Genomic DNA, 18,460 nt, shown 5'->3' with positions numbered 1-18,460 from the left:
GGCCAACACAGAGCCTCCAACTCGGCTCAACCCATCTTTGGAAGAGTTGGCGGTGGGCTGTGGGCTGCTGGGCTCTCCCATCACCACAGTACCCAGAACCGCAGGAAAGGTTGAGGGCAAGCACACAGCCAGGCCCCGCCCAACTCTCCAAACACACCTGAGCCAGCCAGAACATGGTACTGCAGCCACATTTCCTTCCTCTCCAAGATACCCCTCCAGCTGGGATGTAATTTTTCCCCCCCTCAAAAGGTAGCATAAAATGGTCACAGTGTGAATGTGCTTGACCTTTTGTCTTGGACTAATCTAATTGTGTCGTCTTTGTGTAATCAGCCGGTAAAGGTCAGTGCTGTATTTAACATGGGGGCCCTTTAGGTACTGAATTTGCCTTGCAGTGAATTAACTTGATTATATTTCTTTCAAATATGTCAGAGACCAGGTCAGTTTAACCCTCTCTGTGCTGCTTAGGCCCACCCCTTTGTTTCCGATTCCAGGAGGCACTGAGGAACAAGGTGGTCAGAAACACACACATGGGCTCCCTCCTCCTGCAGCCAAGGTCACCACCACCACCATCACCACCATCTCTCCCACCTTCCCAACAAGCAAAGCCTCAAGGGAGAGCAAGTGTTTTGTGAATCAGCCCAAAAAGCTTGCAGTCCAGGATATTGGACTGCGGGGAGGGGTGAGGTTTCAGATTGAATGCAGCAGGGAGATTAAAATAAAAACATTCAGAAGACTCCTTTGCAAACATGAACCTGTCTCGGAGGAACGCTTCCTTGCGACTCCATATTGTCACAATCAAATAGGACATTACTCAAGTCCAGATTAATGTATCGCCTCTGCCGTTGACAGACAAGGTGTTCTCAATATCCTGCAATACATTATACATTTTAGAGAGTAAAGGTCTGTGCCGCTACCAGGGGCAGCAACGTCTGAGGCGCTGGGGATGCCACTGTGTGGAGAACGGGCAGCTTGGATGGGGCAGTTTGGCTCAGCTGCACCAGGGGACTGTGCAGAGGGGAAAGCAACCTCGGCTGATCCCCAGGCGTACCCTTGGCCCTGAGGCAGCGGTAAGGGGCTGGGCAGCCTGTCCTCACGGAGGCAGGGAGGAGAGGCTGGTGATTTGCATCCTGCAGAGGTACATGTCACAGGGCTCCCACTGGAAGAACCCCGAGGTCTGGCTTTCCTTCCTTGGCACTGGAAGTAGGGTATAAATACACCCCTTTGCTCTTCAAACACCTCTCTCCTTCCCAAGCCTCCCGCTTCAGGCAGGGCCACTGCTTGACTCCAGGGACTCAGGCAGATCATGGCTCATCATATCAAGACCGCTTTCCCCACTCACTTCCCTCTGCCAGGCAGCCCTTATGGGGCTGTGTCTAGACAGAAAATGCCTCAGGCCTGCAGCTGCACCGGCATCACTGTTGCTGCCCTAGTGCTAGCTCTTGTCACCAAAGCCTTGCTGCTTTGGTCCACGGTGGCACCCATATCAAGCCATCTGCCTGCATGCAGGATGTCGAAAGCCCTGCTGACCCCACCAATAGCACCAAGAACACTGTCCAAGCACAGGAGACGAGCCCAGAGAGCAGCACTGGGACCTGGGGGAAATAGGCGTGCTATGCTCCCTTGGACGCGCACGCCTGGAGGGAGAGCAGGGCAGCATCCCCAGCGCTTGTCAGGGCATCTGCGTCGGAGACCTGAGTGCTCCTTGTTCTGCCCCCACAACCTTCCTTCTCACCGAGTTGGGGGTCAGTGGTGCTCCTACTACATCAATGATCTGGTCCTTGACATCTCCCTTGCCCTCCTCGATGCCAAGCCCTGTCTGGCCATCTGGATGGGCACCTTCCGCACTGAGGGGGCCAATGCTACCAGCTTTGGCCAGGGCCTCATAGCGGTGCCGTAACATCTGCAGCTCATATTCACAGTTGGCAAAGGCTTGCTTCAGCTCGTAGAGCAGCACCAGGTCACTCCGCAGCTCATTGAACATCTGCACGATCTCCTCTGTGGGCATAGGGTTGAGATCTAGGGAGAGAAAAAGGTGTTCTGTTAAACAACCAGACCTGCAACCTTACACGAATGTCCTGGTGCCCGGTTCACTGCCACAAAGAAACACCAGGAGACTCACTCCCATCACATGGTTCATTAACAATCAGCATCCCTACGGGTCAGAGACTTGAACTTCCAGGTTCTGTAAAGTCCAGGACTCAACAAGTGAAGGATGACAGATGACGCACATCAGACCAGACAACTGAACTTCACTATCCACCAGCTCCTGTGAAGGGAGCTCAGTCTTGGGAACAAGCCCTCACACACTGCTGCAGAGGACAGAGGAGCTCCTGCTGTGCCCTACACCCTCACCAACAACTGGCAGACAGGCTGAGTTCCCTCTTGTTGCTCCTCCCAGGGTAGGACCAAGGCAGAGCATTTGCTCTGCTGCTCTGTTACAGACATTTCTAATGCAGACCTAAACTGCCTGTAGCAGTGGCTGGCTGATCACTTCCCCACACCGGGCACTCCGCTGCAGCCCATCACATGTTCACACAAGAGCAAGGAAGAGGTGCCTGTACTGGAGACAAAAACGATGAAGCTTTGTGTATTTGTCCTGATACACAGCAGTGGCCCCTGGTCCACAGGGCCACCCATGACCCCTTCCTGCTAGTGTTGTGTTCACCCACACAAAGCCCAGGTGTATTTCTGCACTCTAAGCACAGCAGGGCTGGAGCACCTGGAAGCCCTCGAGATGTGAATTTTGTACAGCAGGAGTGAGAAGTCAGGAACCCTTCCTTACCCTTGTGGTAAGTGAGCTCTAAGCTCTAAGCTCTAAGCTCTAAGTAAGCTCACATCCTTCCCCAAGGCTTCCCTAGCAAGCAAAGATGGTAACTCCCTTGATTTTAAAGCAGAAAGGGGAAACCACCCCAGTTGAGCCACTTTCACCAGCCACAGGAGGCCTTCAGAACTGCACACAGACTCTGAGGCAATGTATCAAGCCATAAACCAGTTGGCCCAAAAACCTAACATCAGTTAACAGTGCTGGGAGCAGGCTCAGTGATTTCTTGTAAATCACCAATAAGCCCTTCTTTGCCTCCTTCTTTTTTAGTTTCTTTTTTTAAAAATCCCCCCCAACCATAGCATGGGGGAGGGATCATCAGGTGCCAAATTAAGGGGGACTACACACTGGGACCTGTAGCACCTGCAAACCATCCCCACTGCATGGAGGGCAGCAGCCAACCATGGGCTGCACTCCTTCCCCTCTAGCTACGAGCGGGTATTGTACATGCTACGTGAACCCTTCTTTCTGCTGCTAAGACACTGGAGTTCAAGAGTGAGGGATGTGTGTTTACTTGCCGTTCAGCAAAGATGCTCCAGATTTTTGCACAGCATGCAACCTATAAAGGGGGGATGAACAGTCCCAGACGCATTTTGGACTTGCCACTGCAGGCAGTAAATTAAGAGGAAACGAAGCTTGAAAGTAAGACAGGGCAGCCCTGAACAATGCGCGTGCTGTGGTCACCAACACGCTTAGAAGTACCTCTCCCGGCAAGGCTGAGATTTGCCTTCCTAATACTGTGCTGCCTCTCTTGATGGTTAAAAAGGCCCAAACAAGAGAGAAACAAAGGCTCTTATAAAACATTTTTCTACTGGGAGGAAAAAAAAAAAAACCCTGTGCATCTTGTTCTGGCTTTTACCCTCTCTCTCTCTCTTTTTTAAACACATAAAATATTTTAAAAACCATTCACATACTGTTATTCAAGAAACTGGCTGTATTACTAGGGGAAAAAATAGCCCATCTCGAGAACAAAGGCTAGCTCTGTGTGTCTCTTTCTCTCTCGCGTGCCCCCTTTACTCACCTACTCCGAGTTCCATCAGCATCTGCTCCAGGGCTTTAATCTTCTTCTGTCCCACCGAGCTTGGCAGTTTCATCTGGAACACAAAGGTAACAGAGCCACACAGCTCAGAGATAGCCCTCACTCACAGCCGTCTAGTTCAAAAGGCAAGAGAGCTTTTCTTTTTATAGTGCAGGGGGAACAAAAAAAGAAAGGGAGAGAAAGGAAAATCAAGTGGTAAGAGAGGGAGACAGGGGCTGAAAGTTTTCAGACTAGGTCTGAGGGCAGGTATTGAAAAGCCCGGTCGTGAGGGCTTTTATTTTCTCTCTCGTGTGTGTGCAAGACACGCTGTTTTACAGTTTCCATGTGTCACTGAATTAACAACAAAAGTTCTTCTTGGCTTCAAACCCTCTCCCGCGGTGCCCAGCCCATCAAAGGGCTCATTTACACAGCGGCTAATGTGCAATGCTGCCCTACTTTATTCGCTTTAGCCGGCCTGATTAGACTCATGCGCTAACAGACTCACTTCTCCTTTTACCTGCTGAGCCCCAGACCTGTGGGATTCATTTACAGAGCAGGCTTTATAACAAAGGGGAGAGACAGAGAGAGCACAGTTACTTGACTGGCAGAAGTGTGAACACACATTTACATCGGAGCTAAGGGGCTAGGTGAGAGAGGAAGCATCAGATGTGAGCTATGAAAGGGAATCGGAGCTGGCCAGGAGAGGAAGAATGCATACACTTAGCAGGGTCCTTCCTCTGCATTCATTTGGGCTCTAGCAGGAGTGCGAGCTGCTCAGTCCAATCATTTATTAGATTACATGCAGCACAAACGCAGCTAGCACAACATGGCAGGGAGAACAGGTTTCCAAGCCCTGCGGATATACCCAAAGCACTTTCCTTCCTCAGCAATGCTGGAAGATAGACCAGGAAAGAAAAGATTCTCAACGCTGCAGTGTCAAACAACCTCCTGCACACAGCAGTAGGCTGACCAACCATATCAAGCCCTGGGAAAGTGGGCAGCCACTCACTACAACCTCCTTTCAGGGAGCTGTAGACAGGAACAAGGTCTCCCCTCCTTAGGATGCCCCAGCACAAAAATGACAACAAGAAACACCACCTGGAACTTCTTAATTCACAGGAACACTGCAAGCACATATCCAAATGGTGAAAAGCACCATCCTTACCTCAGCTATGGTTGAACGTTTACTATCAAGAGCTCCACACCCCCAATACTGGACCTGCTAGGAAAACCAGTCTTCTCCACCAGACCATTTCAGACAAGAAACCAGAGTATGGATGCCACAGACCAGCCCAGGGGAATGGACCTGTAACAGTACATGCTAAGTACCACCTTGCCTGAAACACCAGGAAGACATTCCTGAAAGCAAGAGCCCTTGGTCCAGAGAACTGTTCAGCCCCATGAGGAATCACACAGAACACTTAAGGTAGGCAACGTGTCCAGTTCTGCCTCAGCTCGGGGATGTACAGACTCACCGTGGTAGACTGTGCTTAACTTGTAGGACACAGAGTTAACATAGCCCAGTATTTCCTAACTGAAGAGCTCTGGAATCACAATATTTGTATGATTATCACAGCCTTGAGAGTCTGTTTTCACCCCTGCCCTAACATCAACATAGGTCTTTCTAGTTAAAGACAGGATTCCCTTTTGTTAAACATCAGCTGGCAAAAGCTTGCTGGACTTCAAGCTACCTTCAGGAACAAAGGAGAAGAAACAGGAAATGGTCATGCTTGGCTAGGCAGACAGACAGGAGGTCTTGTTTTTTTGGTTAAAGGAAGAGCACAAGCTTTTCTCCTGGAAGACTTTCACTAGCTCTGGCACTTCCACTACTGGCAACACAAACATTAACCTGCCAAACCCTTCGGCTGTGATGTGGTGAACGTCCTGCTCCATGGTGAACGTCCTGCTCTCATCCCACAGGAGTCTCATCAATGAATGCCAAGCCAAGGTCTTCAGTGATGCTCCTGACGATTAGTGGATGGAGCAGGGAGAGGCAGAACAAATTAATTTAACTTCAAAGAAAGCAATGCTAGAGAAGCTTAGGAGTAGTGGGATTTTGAGTTTAGTTTAAAAACACATCAATTAGGCTTCCTTTTAATTCAGGCAGGAGGATCTGGCCTGCAAATAGGAAGGCTTCATTGGTTTCTCAAAGCAAGAGTATATTTTAATTTTACCATCATTAAGAAAATGTTATGATTTATGTGGCTGCTGTTGGACTAATATCTTTAGAATTTAGATGGCTAAGCCAATTCATCTCTAAGACTGATGAAGGCTGATTGCTCTCTATGCAAAATGTATTAAAACTAAATGAGCAGTCTATTATTCAAATGCTGCTGATAATCTGTTAGCCAGGGTCCGTTAGCTGGGCCGCCCTGAGCAGGAGAGAAGCTTTCATGCCCTATACAGCTCTGAGAAGCCCATGCTTACTGCAGCAAGCCCTTCTTTGTTTTGGTCTTTTAAGCAGACATCCAGAGATGCACCAGAGTGCTGAAAGCTGTGTATCGCCTGTCCTCATTCCCAAGGAACAAAGCCATCTGCAGGGACCACAGGTCCCGGCCAACGGCACAGGCAACAGTTCTCTGGCTTGAGATGTGTGCACTGGGATGTGTGGTTTCGGCAGGCCACAATGAAAACACTCTCTGTGCTAAGGAAAACACCACTCAGAGCAATCACGTTGCTTACACCACAGCTCCTGGGATGTTTAAGGTGTTGTCATAGATCGAGTCAACCACAGCTTCTGAGGTGAATGGCACTTGCCCTTTTCTTTCCTTCCTTATACTAGACTATTATTGTTATTTATTATCTTTAAAGTCCCCATATAATAACATACCTGAGAAACAGATTGCTCCCGTCAGAAAACTGATTAGCCAGGATTTTTGATGTTACTACATTTTGGATGCTCCTCTCCTTTGACAGCCTCTCCCTACAGCCCTCTTTGCAACACCAGCCTGCACTTATAATTATACCAACGCTGTTTTTGATTTAAGGACTGTAATCCTGTGTCCTTGCTATAAACAACCTGCATTAAACACTTGAACTGCATGTACCAAGAGAAAAATAAATAAAGAGCTACAGAAAATTGTGTGAATCAACACCACGAAGTCACAGTACCAGAGCCTACACGGACTACATCAGCACTGGCCCGGTCTGCTGGACTAGGAGTTGGACTCGATGATCCTTGTGGATACCTTCCAACTCAGGTCATTCTATGATTGCTCTTCCCTGAAGGAGGAGAGATGAATAGAGCGTCCGCTGCGCTTTCACAGCGGGGGCTGAGAGACTAGGGGGTGGCCCTGAGCAGTTTGATTTCTACAGAGGATCTCACTGTCGAGGACCCATGAGGTTTCAAATGATACAGGGCTTTTATTTAATGTTCGAGACATTCCGCCAACAAAACCTCGCTAATTCACACTAATGACTAGGAGACCTACTGCAAATTAATTGCTAATTGGCAAAATTCATTAAATGAACAAACATGGTAAGAAATAACTGAAGATGCACCCTCTCACACAGACTCGGTTCATATATTTTTGTGTGCCATTATGTTTTCATGATTTAAGCTAATACTTTTAAACACAGTTGTAAATGTGTTTGAGGATATTTTGGAGGAGTAATGAAGTGTTCCAGCCTCTCATGGGCGGTGTCTCTGGCCATGGCAGGGGTCTGGAACTGGATGATCTTTAAGGTCCCTTCCAACCCAAACCATTCTATGATTCTAAGTCTAAAGTAACAGCAAAGCTTGAAATACAGTCCTCTGTGATGTCTTACAGCATCACTGTCTGGCAGGTAGAAGATGTCACAGGGATCTCCACCAGGAACTGAAGAGGTCTGCAAGATCTACAGACTAGGTCCCATGTGGTCATCATAAATGTCCCACGCGCAATCCATCACTTTCTTCCATAAATCATAGAATCACTAGGCTGGAAAAGATCTTTGAAATCATCAAGCCCAACTATGCCTGTTCACCACTAAATCATATCTCTGAGCACCTCATCTACCCGTCTTTTAAACACCTCCAGGGATGGGGACTCAACCAAGTCCCCGAGCAGACCTATCCCAGAGCCTGAGAACCCTCTCAGTGAACAAGTACTTCCTGATATCCAGTCTGAACCTCCCCTGGTGCAACTTGAAGCCATTTCCTCTCGTTCTACTGCCTGTCACTTGGGAAAAGATACCAACATCTACCTCGCTACAACCTCCTTTCAGGGAGTTGTATGTAGACACCATTCGTGATGTTTACAACTTAAGAAGAAAAAAAAAAAATCCCACCTTTTGTTTGGTCCATCACCAAAATACAAGGGTTTTAAATTAATGGATGTTTCCATAATATAATGGATATTTAAATGGGATATTTCACAGGTCCCCCTCCCTGACGCTGCACTTCATTTTAATTCAATTTAGACAACATTTACCTTAAACTCCAGCTTCCCCAGCCCTAAACAATATGACTGTCCTAAAACCGTTCATCTTAAAAACTCTACACACCTGACCTGTATCTGTACAGCTATAAACTGTGGTTTTAAGCACCAGCATTGTTGTTCAGCATTATAATACAGCTCACTGACATTGAAAACCACCTTCTTCGCGGATTTCAGCAGCAAGAAAACTTTCTCATTAGGCACTTTCTTCATGGATATCTTTAGAGCACTGAATTGCTTAGTGGGTTTCCGGGAAGGAGTGCTAAACTTTCAGATGAATAATGGATTTTTTTGCATTTTCTCACTTAAGATGAGGAAAGAAGGTCAAACTTTCCCCAGCTGCGTGGCTCTACTCTGCAGGAGTAGAGTCTCTGCTCCTGCACAGTTTTAAGACTTGGGGAAGGAAAGAGCCATAATAAGTACTTTAGCCTTAGAGCTCTGGATTTAAAAATCCAACAGAGAAATTCAATTTCAGGTATGAATATGCACATTTCTGGAAATCTGAAGTGCTCAATACAGTGAGGTTGGTCACTCAGTGAGGGGCTGGAGCATGTCAGACAAGAGCAACGAAGCTGGTGAAGAGGCTGGAGAAAAAGCCTTGTTAGAGGCAGCTGAGGAAACTGGTGCTGTTTGTCCTGGAGAAAAAGAGGCAAATGAATCGTGCAAACTTTGTACTTGAATCCTCCTAATAAATTAAAACAGTTTTATTTGTTTGAGGAACATATCCAGTGAAAGCTTTGTCAAGAATGACGGTGGCCAGCAGATCCTGGAGAAGCAGAGCACACTCAGGCACAAGGCAAAGCAACAGCTCACTGATCCTATAAACAGTAACGCCTTGTTACGTACCCATAGCACTGATTCAAGGGGTAAAGTGAGGAGATAATTCCTAAAGAAACCAAGGATCCTGGAACATCAATGTCAGCATGGTGGGTTTTCACCAGTGCAGGTATCAAAAGTCTTCAAGGTTTTTACATGCTCACAGAATCATTTGGGTGGAAAAGACATTACTGAGTCCAACCATAACTGTCCACTACTAAACCACATCCCTGAGCACCTCATCTACCCGTCTTTTAAATACCTTCACCGCTTCCCCGGGCAGCCCATCCCAGTGCCTGACAACCCCTTCTGTGAAGAAATTTTTCCTGATATCTAATCTGAACCTTCCTTGGCACAACTTGAGGTCTCTCCCACCCTTTCCCCCTAGGAAGGGGGTACAGATTACTTTAACACAACACAGGTGGCCTAAAATGGGCATGAATTGGAATCCACACAAATGATGGCTGATAACCTGGGAAGAGTCAGCTCTCTCCCAGTTTGACGTGCAGGTTGTGACAAGAAACAAGACACACAAGAAGATAAGAATTCACACTTCATCAGGATCGCCAGCCATTTAGAAGACGGTCATCTTCTGGCAAGCTAGGTATTATCTGCCACTTACCAGTCCTGAGAGTTCCTAGCCCTTAAATATATTTTACTTTAAATACAGTGCAAGCCTGTAAAAGAATTGCAAAAGGACTACAGCAAGCATTTGTGTCAAGGAAAAACAGTAAAAATACATGGTGCAGAAGAAAGAACTGCACAGGGTGTTTTTACTGGAGGATGTTTTACATTAAAAGCCCATTACTAGGAGGACACTACAGCATTCTGCTTTAGGAGATCTGCAGATTCCCAGATAGTCCTACCTCTACCTGTCACTACAGGTGTGGAAACTAAGCTGAAACCCATAGAGGCAGCAGCCTCTGACTAAACCAAGGCAAGAGCACAGAAGAGCGGGTATGATCACAAGGAGGGCCCTAACAGAGGCCACAGGAGAAGGAACTCCGAGGACAATTTCAAATAGCACAAGAACATTATCTAAACTTCTAGATAAGACACAAATCCAAGAAACTACAGCAAAACACGCATCTAGTCTTGAATTGATGTTTCCTTTCTCTTAAATAATTTAACTGGAACTACACTTACACAAGTACAAACAACTACAGTGACTAATTACACTCTGATCATTATATTGGTTAAGTTAATGAAAGAAAAAAGTAATATACATGGTGCTCTGCACAAGTTACACACAATCAGATTACTTGATGAATGACACCTAAGACTGGGTCACTATGGGCACACAAAGGCAGTCAAAGCTTCTCAAATCAGTCCAGGACTGGCAGACAAAGGTCCTCGAGACTTCATACTGCACAGACAAACATTTGGTACCTGATGTTTCATCAGAATCAGCAACACAGAGCGGCCTTTCCAGAACCACAATTTATACTAAAAGACCCTGTTGTTGTACCCAGAGTGCCCTCTTTACAGCCCACAGCCTATTAAGGATTCCTCCAGACGCTCTCCCACGCCCAAGAGCTCCATGAAAAAGGTGACAGATGCACCTTCTTTCAGTAATTGAACATAACTGCCTTTCATAGAATCATAGAACTGCTAGGTTGGAAAAGACCTTTGAGATTGAGGCCAACCACACCTGTCCACTACTAAACCATATCTCTGAGCATCTCATCTACCCATCTTTTAAACGCCTCCAGGGATGGGGACTCAACCACTTCCCGGGGCATCCGTTTCAGTGCCTGAGAACCCTTTTGGTGAAGAAATGTTTCCTGATGTCTAATCTGAGCCACCCCTGGTGCAACTTGAGATCATTTCCTCTCATTCTATTGCCTGTCACTTGGGAGAAGAAACCAACACCCACCTTGCTACAACCTCCTTTCAGGGAGCTGTAGACAGTGATAAGGTCTCCCCTCAGCCTCCTTTTCTCCGGCCTAATCAAGCCCAGTGCCCACAGCCACTTCTTTCAGTTTAGCTCAGAATGAGAACAGAGGAAGAGGCATTGGATTCGCCTTCTCTAGTTCATTCAAGATTTTGTATCCTTTGCTGCTCTCTTTAAAAATAAATACACTGATATTTTCATCTTATTTCTCTCTCCACAGGCAGGAGTTTGATTAGGAAATGCACCAGCGCTCTCTTGGCCCTAATTAAAAGGCATGTAATACCACAAATAGATGGCAATGACACAACATGAATTGGATCCAGCCTCCATCATTTCTTCATAACTTCTATTCACAGAAATGAGACCACTACTTTCCTTCCACACCCCTGCCAGGCTCCCCATGGAAATTAGTCTCATCCACCCTCTTGCAGAGGGCAAAACACACAACTTCGCTACTGAAAAATTGCTAGCAGAAGCAACAAGCACATCTCAGCTCACTAATCCATGGGATGTTCAGATCTGGAAACATAAACTTTCCTACCTAATAAGGGTGTGCTGAGCTTTATCAAATTGATGCCAGGATGCCTTGGAGTGCAATCAATACAAAACAAATAAATTATTAATTGCTCCAAGTAATTAAATTTATCAAATCCAAATAAAAATAACGGGTATTTTATGGAACCGCTTCCAAAGCTGAACCTCTGAAGGGGCAGTATTGATCACTGGAGGACAGACAGATGCTTCACATGTTCACAGCCAAAGAGGTCTGGGTTTGCATTAATGACAGGGAAGGATCAGAGCCAACAGCCTCCGATGCAGAGTAAACAGGCAGCGTGCTTGGCCATTTAATTGTGGGTCAGATCAAACACAGAGAATAAACACATCTAAACACATACATGCAACCCCATCTTCCTCTAGAAATATCATTCACCTTGGAGCCGCAGTAAGGACTCAGTTCCCACTCCAAGAAAAAAAAAAACATTGAAGAGAACTCACACATGCATTCTTCCCACAACCACAGTAAACTCCTACTCATTAATCAGTGCTAAAAAAAGTCAATATTTAAAAGCTGGTGAGCGTGAATATTTGAACCAATGGGTGCTAAAGTTGTCCTTGTCATTTTCCTTCCTCTACTTCTTTTTCAATTGGTCCAAGTGGCGAATTGTCTACAAGATCCCAGTTTGCAGATGGAGTCAGGCTGGAAGCCTTTTCCGAGGGGAGGTGGCTGGCTCCGAGTGACTGAACTAGAGTATCCCTCAATCCTTTTTGTGGACTGAGATTGCTCCAACCTCCATTTAATCCCTGAGTGACATCACTCAATCTATTCTCTTCCAGGTCCTTTGTTTCCAAACCCGTGACAACAGAACAAGGACACAGACTTACACCTCAACATGCAAGAGTGGGGACAAACATCAACCCTTTTCCATTCCCTTCCTTCTTAAAAGCACTGATGCAACAATACAAAAGCATTAATGAAATCATAACTTAAAATTCACAGATAAGGCTGAGAGAGATGATGAGCAACTTAAAACACGCTGAAGAGATGTTAAAGTCAAAAAGCCAAAGTCAAGGGCTCCAAACACAATAAAGTCAAAGACAAAGGTTAAACTTAAAAGAAAGCTGAACATGACATGGTACAGAAACACGGGTGAATTCAGAACAAACTCAGCTTTGCCCTACAGATCACAAACGTGTAGTTATTGTTGGTTTGTCTGCGTCCTGGAAAAGATTCAGGTTCAACAGCTCCCATTTTCTTTCCCTTCAGGCAGCATCTCAGCAAAGCTTTCCTTCCTCATAGCAACCTGCTTTCCCTTTAGCATCTTCCTCTCCTTTCCCTGCACAGATTCCTACCCATTTCCCATGGCTTCCTGGCCGACTGCCCTCCCAGCTGAGCAGACCTGGTATGACAGGAAGCTTTCCTGAAGCTTTCCTATTAATAATACATTTCTGGTGTTATTTTCATAGCACTGTTGTACTAACAAAGACAAAGGTCTAAAATTCCTTTTCAAAAAACTTACGAAAGGCTTGTCGCCTTCCAAAACATCTGCTACTGCCTCCTGTTCTCTGTGGCACCAAGGCTATATGCTGCCTTGAATTAAGATGAAGCTTTTCATAACATTTAGATTCCTACTGCCTTAGAGAAACTTGCAGTCTGTGCTGTCGGGGAAATTCCACGCAAAGCAAGGGCACGGGGGCTGCGGCCTCCTTCACCTGTGGCCACAGCTCCACAGAGAACAATGGGAGATTGAAGCCGTTGTGATAGAAGGCAGCTTGTCAAACTCACTAGAGAAGATTACTCTTCAGCATCTGCTGAAGGAGAAACTTTCAGTTATGAAGAATAATGGCCGTCAGTGACCATTAATCCTAAGGGGAAAAAAAACAGTCTTCAAATTCATCCTGTGCATAAGATTTTGTAAGCTTTAATGATGGGGAGAATTTGAAAAGCCAGGGATGTTGTCATAAAAACTACTGACAATAAATTAAGTTGAATGCTGATTGCTAACTTTTTCTTCAAGGAGTTATTTCTGTAAATTAATTTCATTCCAATTTTCAGACTAATTGTAAATCCTCAGGAAAAAAAAAATACCTCTAATCAAAGAGTAAATGCTATTATCCTTGGGATGATACGGTACATTTTTCACACATGACAGAGGTTGAGTACCTGATCCCAGGGCAAAACCCAGCTTCCGCTAACTACGAAGGCATAAAACATGGTAGCAAAGTACAAAATAAGGGAGAAAAATAGAAGCTTTAGGTGAGGAGCTCTTCAGGTCCTCAGGCAAAAGAACTTACTGCAGGATGTCACAAACCTTTACAAATCATTTTCCAATGTGCTTGGGGCCAAACATCTTATGCTGGATGTTGTCAGAGTACGTATTTCCAGCAAAGTATCCCAATTCCTCACTTATGTTGGCTCCCATCCTTACCAATTCCACCCCTCTGGTGTGCAGAGGGTTCATCACATTAATCCCACAAGTAAATTAATTCGGGTTAGCATATACCACTATACTGCTCAGCTTCAGCATCTCTTACCAGTTCAAAAGGCCCATAGTGACCCCACATAACTAATTCTCCCCATCACCCACATGTGAAGCAATTAAAAAACAGTGAAGACTTGAATAAGGAAGCCAGGTGACTGGCTAAAAACCACAAATTAATTTTTTTGCTGGGTTGGAGGCAGGTTTCACATTTCCAAGCAAAGCATTGGTTTTTTTCACCTAGATCAGTGATTTGCAATCCTTTTCAGCTCGCAAACCACAGCTACTTCTAATAACAGCATTCATCTCCTTAAAAAATTTCATGCAGAGCATGGAAAGTTGCTGCAGGTCATCCCAGGAGCCTGGATACCACAGACTGAAAGTTGCTGAATCAGACTGCCATGCCTCAGTTTATCATCACATTTTGTGAGCATTAACGAGAGCAGGGAGAAGCATGTAGCACGCTCTGTACAAAGGCTGGGATTTGAATTGCTCATTTGGCACGCAAAAAGGCTGCTGGCTTTGCCAGATGTTTCTATCACTGATAGCTTATTGCTCAGCTCCTCTTCCAGAGGGGGTAAAAAAATTAGAGAAGATCAACCATCACTTACTAGTTGTCAAAATCCAAATCAATCTCCATAAATTACTCTATTTATCTTGGTGCTGGAGAACACATCTGCCACATCTCCATAAATCCCAACACACACCGCAGTCTCGCCTGTCACTTGCCTCTGAATGGTGGCCACCGTACACCAAAGGAGACCCCCAACGGTGACCCTGGTGAGCCATACCACCACTTATAATGAGCACACACACCTGTATGTCAAAGCAGCATGATCCCAAACTCATTTTTATTAACAGCCCTGGGGTGTTCTCAGCAAGATCTGAAAGTATTCCGACGTCAAAAGAACACCCCATACAACAATCTTTAAAGGTGACCTAGAAAATTCCTGTGCCAAGTGAGAGTGCCAGGCAAGGAGCCTACTTCTCCACCTTTGCTACAATAAAGTAACTAAGGATTATTTTATTTGGCTAGAAAATAGAAAGCACTTGTACCGGGCAAACTGGATTTTGCTAGCAAAACCCCTCCGAAAACATTCAGTTAGCCAGGCAAGTTTAACTTACTCGGTATCCCAAAACCTGTCACTGAGAGACAGGCGTCAAAAGTCTTGCTGATAAAACAGCAAAAAAGTTCTTTTCCCAGGCACATCTGTGTCACAGGAGCTTTTCCCCAAAATATTTTTTGGAAGATAAGGGAAATAGGAAGGCTAAAAATTGTATGAATTTATGTGACACTTTTTTCAATTCGAGACACAACCTGAATATCCAGTTCTTAAAGGTCCGTCTCATCTATTAATACACATGCTCCATGAGGTCTGTTATGCTTGGCTGTAAGCTCTATTTAGAGCAGACAGCTCCACGTGCATCCGTTGTGTGGGTCTAACAGAGCGAACACACCAGCAACCAACATCAGCAAGCTCAGGTGCCTCCGCGAGGCAACGAGCTGACTTTCACCAAGCCAGCATTCCAGGTTTCTGACTCCCCACATTTATGGAATTCCTTTCTTATTTTAGAGGCAAGACTTTGAGTTTCTTTAGCTATAAAAGGAGATGAGGAGACAGACAGGCAGACTGAAAGACATTAACAGAGGTCCCAAAGGACCAGGACAACAGCCTACCCTCTGGCTTCGCAGCGTGACACCTGCAGATTTGAAGTCAGGAAACTTGATGCCAGCAGTCTCAGGAACAGCCTGAAAGAGATCGAAACAGGATGTGTTGATGGAGGAAACACAAGAAACACAAGATTTCATACAGAGACTGTCTGAAGAGGAAACACTCTTTCCTATAACAGAGAACCACCTGCTATGGCCACACGTCGGAGCTGAGGCAAGAGGAAAATCCCAAGCAATGGGATTCAGTGGAAAAATCCCAAGTAATTCACTGTGAAAAACATTCCAGTTCAAGGTGTCTTTGGAGACCACAAGCGTTTTTGACTGGCTGGTTTAAACACTCTACACAGAGCCTTACACCCACTCGCACAAGCATAAACCCTAACCCTAACTGCTACTCCTCATACTAACGCATGAATATTTGCATATCATCCTTATCTAACTCAGGCCCACTGCACTGATCAAAACAGCCCAGGACTTGCCTAAATCTTTGCTTCTGACTGCAATTCCTCTAAGGAATGAGCTGAGAAACCTCTGGTCGGTACAGACGTGAACCCAGTAATGACAGTGTAAGGTCTGCACCCCTCCTGCTATTTAAACACATTTTGCCATTTGTCCACTTTTTGGACGGTTTTCTCTCTTTCCCACTGCAGTTTAAGCACAGCTATAAAAGGTGGCAAACTTTTCATGCTGCTGCTAAGCTTTTAGTTGTATTTCAACAGAACAGAAACAAAATAAATGCAACTCTTTAAAAACCTGTGATGCTGAGCAAAGCACAAGGTGGGCAAACTTTTAAATGATCAAACCAGGCTACATCCAGGGCCCTGTGCACTGAATGGTATGGGGTCCTCTGAACAGGTCAGCAATATTCATGATTCAACCTAAGAATAGCCACCAGCTCTGCAAGATTCATGCTTTTCCAAAAGGAAGAGTCACCTCAAATGTCCCCATGTCTTTGGAGACAGCATTTGCTCTGTTGCTCCCACATTTCTCTGCAGAGAGGCAGCTTCCTGCTTGTTGGTTCCACACAGGGCTGAGACAATCAGGGCTACCTCAAAATCTTAAAAAATGCTTATGGAGAGTGACTCAAGTCCCCTGCCAATGACTTTCAAATCTCTATCTGTTATCTCTATGTCTTGGTCTTGAGGTGGCAACTTGCAAACCACTCTGCCTGGCCAGACATTAAAGATTTTTTCAGTTATCTGTGGTCAATCCAATAAGCAGAGGCTCCAGGAAGAGATGTCTAAAACCAACCATAGTGGAAGAAGTACTCTCTTACTATCAAGAGGGCTCATGAACTTCTAGGGATCACTTTGATCTTTGGTAGGATGCAGCCTCCCTGCTTGGATTATTACAGACAAAGGTGGCTACAATAAAAAATCAGTCTCTCTGCCTCCTTAGGTTGAAATCCGGCTTTCAGACCCCCCGAACTCTGCCCCACAGCCTGTTGCTAAACACCCTGACACAAGCAGTGAGGGTAAATCAGCATCGTTGGCTTAGTCGAGACAACTCTCTGTGCACTCAGCACAGAAGCAATTAAATGGGTTCTTTTGCCTGGCGTGCCTGCACATGCTGTAAACGCTTCAACCTCAATTGACTCCTTGGTAAATGATTTTCCTTTGTTGAAATGATGCTGATGCAGCTCCCGATTCAAATTCTTAGTTAAAATGCAATTTTTTTTCTTAACATTTCCCAGCTATAGTTGGTAATTGACTTCTAATGGACTCTGTCATGGTTGAAATGATGCTAGTGCAACAACAGAAACTGCTTCTCTGCCCACCCTGGCATGCCTATCCACTACATGCCTGCAGACAGGCACCAGCCAACAAGCAATATGTAGGACTGGACTCCTCACCTCAGTATCCTCAACATCTCTCCAGCCCCATTCCCCATTACCACCCTTTTTTCATTAGCACCAACAAGGAGCTGCTTTCTTTAGAGTGAAATATGCCAGCGGTGGTTAAGCTTTACCAGATCAATCCTCAAAAGTATTCAATGCACTCAGTGATATTATATTAATTACATAAAGAGGCGAGGCAGGGGAACAAAACAATGTTTTAAGGAAGTGGTGGCCATTAGGCACAGTTCACGAAGCAATAATTATGTAGCATTCACTGCTTCACCTCACTCCCTGTACAGACCCTTTTGGAGGATGAAGACACAAATGCTCTCCGTTCACAAGGTAGAGGGACAGGAATTCCCAGGGACCCTGGCAACATCTGAGATTTTCTAAGAGCCCTTTCCTACTAAAGGTACTGAATTTAGTGCAGTCTGCACTGTCCTCTTTTCTGGAAAGTGACATTGAGGTAACATCAAACGCAATTTGAAGCCTGTGTTCTGGGCTCCTTAGACCTCAGCTCCGCTCAGGGAGAAATGAGAAGCAATGGCTCCCAGAATACAAGAGTCCCCAGCAGGGCTGCTCTGATTGCAGCTGAGGATCAGGAGACAGGCACATACTGAGCCCAGAGAGACCCACGAGTGGGGAAGGAAAGGAAAATCTAGACTAGAAAAAGAAGGCAGGTGAAAGACAACGGATTTGTGGGACAATCCTGCACAGCAGTATCAGAATGTACCTGGGAGAAGCAGGGAGACAGATGCTTCTCCATGCCATGAGGCATAATTTCCTCCCGTTTCTCAGGAAGGGCAAGGGAATTGGTCATTTCTCAAATGGGAGAGACACAGAGTGCACACCAGAGGACTCTAACAACAGCTGCCTTAGACCAAATCTTCTTCCAAAAGACAACCAAAAAGCATCTGTCAGAAGGCAGCCAGCAGTCACTCCCTCCAAAAGAGCTGAGGGCCTGATCCCAGCAGGACTGCTGAAGGGAACACGTTACCCAGCCAGA

General features: G+C 45.6%; 1 protein-coding gene across 2 annotated transcripts in view; it reads right to left on the bottom strand.

Moving 5' to 3' along the window:
- Window positions 1–737: 737 nt before the first annotated feature.
- The window catches only part of DMAP1 (DNA methyltransferase 1 associated protein 1), a 30,753-nt gene continuing 13,030 nt past the window's right edge, over window positions 738–18,460 (bottom strand). For both annotated transcript variants that reach the window (XM_069862920.1, XM_069862921.1), the window contains exons 8-10: window positions 15,624–15,695; window positions 3,843–3,915; window positions 738–2,016 (exon numbers count right to left, since the gene is read on the bottom strand). In XM_069862920.1, coding sequence (XP_069719021.1) covers window positions 1,670–2,016; window positions 3,843–3,915; window positions 15,624–15,695 — 492 coding nt within the window. In that variant the 3' untranslated portion in view covers window positions 738–1,669. The remainder of the gene's footprint in view (window positions 2,017–3,842; window positions 3,916–15,623; window positions 15,696–18,460) is intronic.

Source organism: Phaenicophaeus curvirostris, chromosome 8 (assembly GCF_032191515.1).
Source record: "Phaenicophaeus curvirostris isolate KB17595 chromosome 8, BPBGC_Pcur_1.0, whole genome shotgun sequence".
NCBI lineage: Eukaryota > Metazoa > Chordata > Aves > Cuculiformes > Cuculidae > Phaenicophaeus > Phaenicophaeus curvirostris.
The sequence above is the reverse complement of the archived record's forward strand: the minus strand, read 5'-3'. Positions and strand labels throughout refer to the sequence as shown.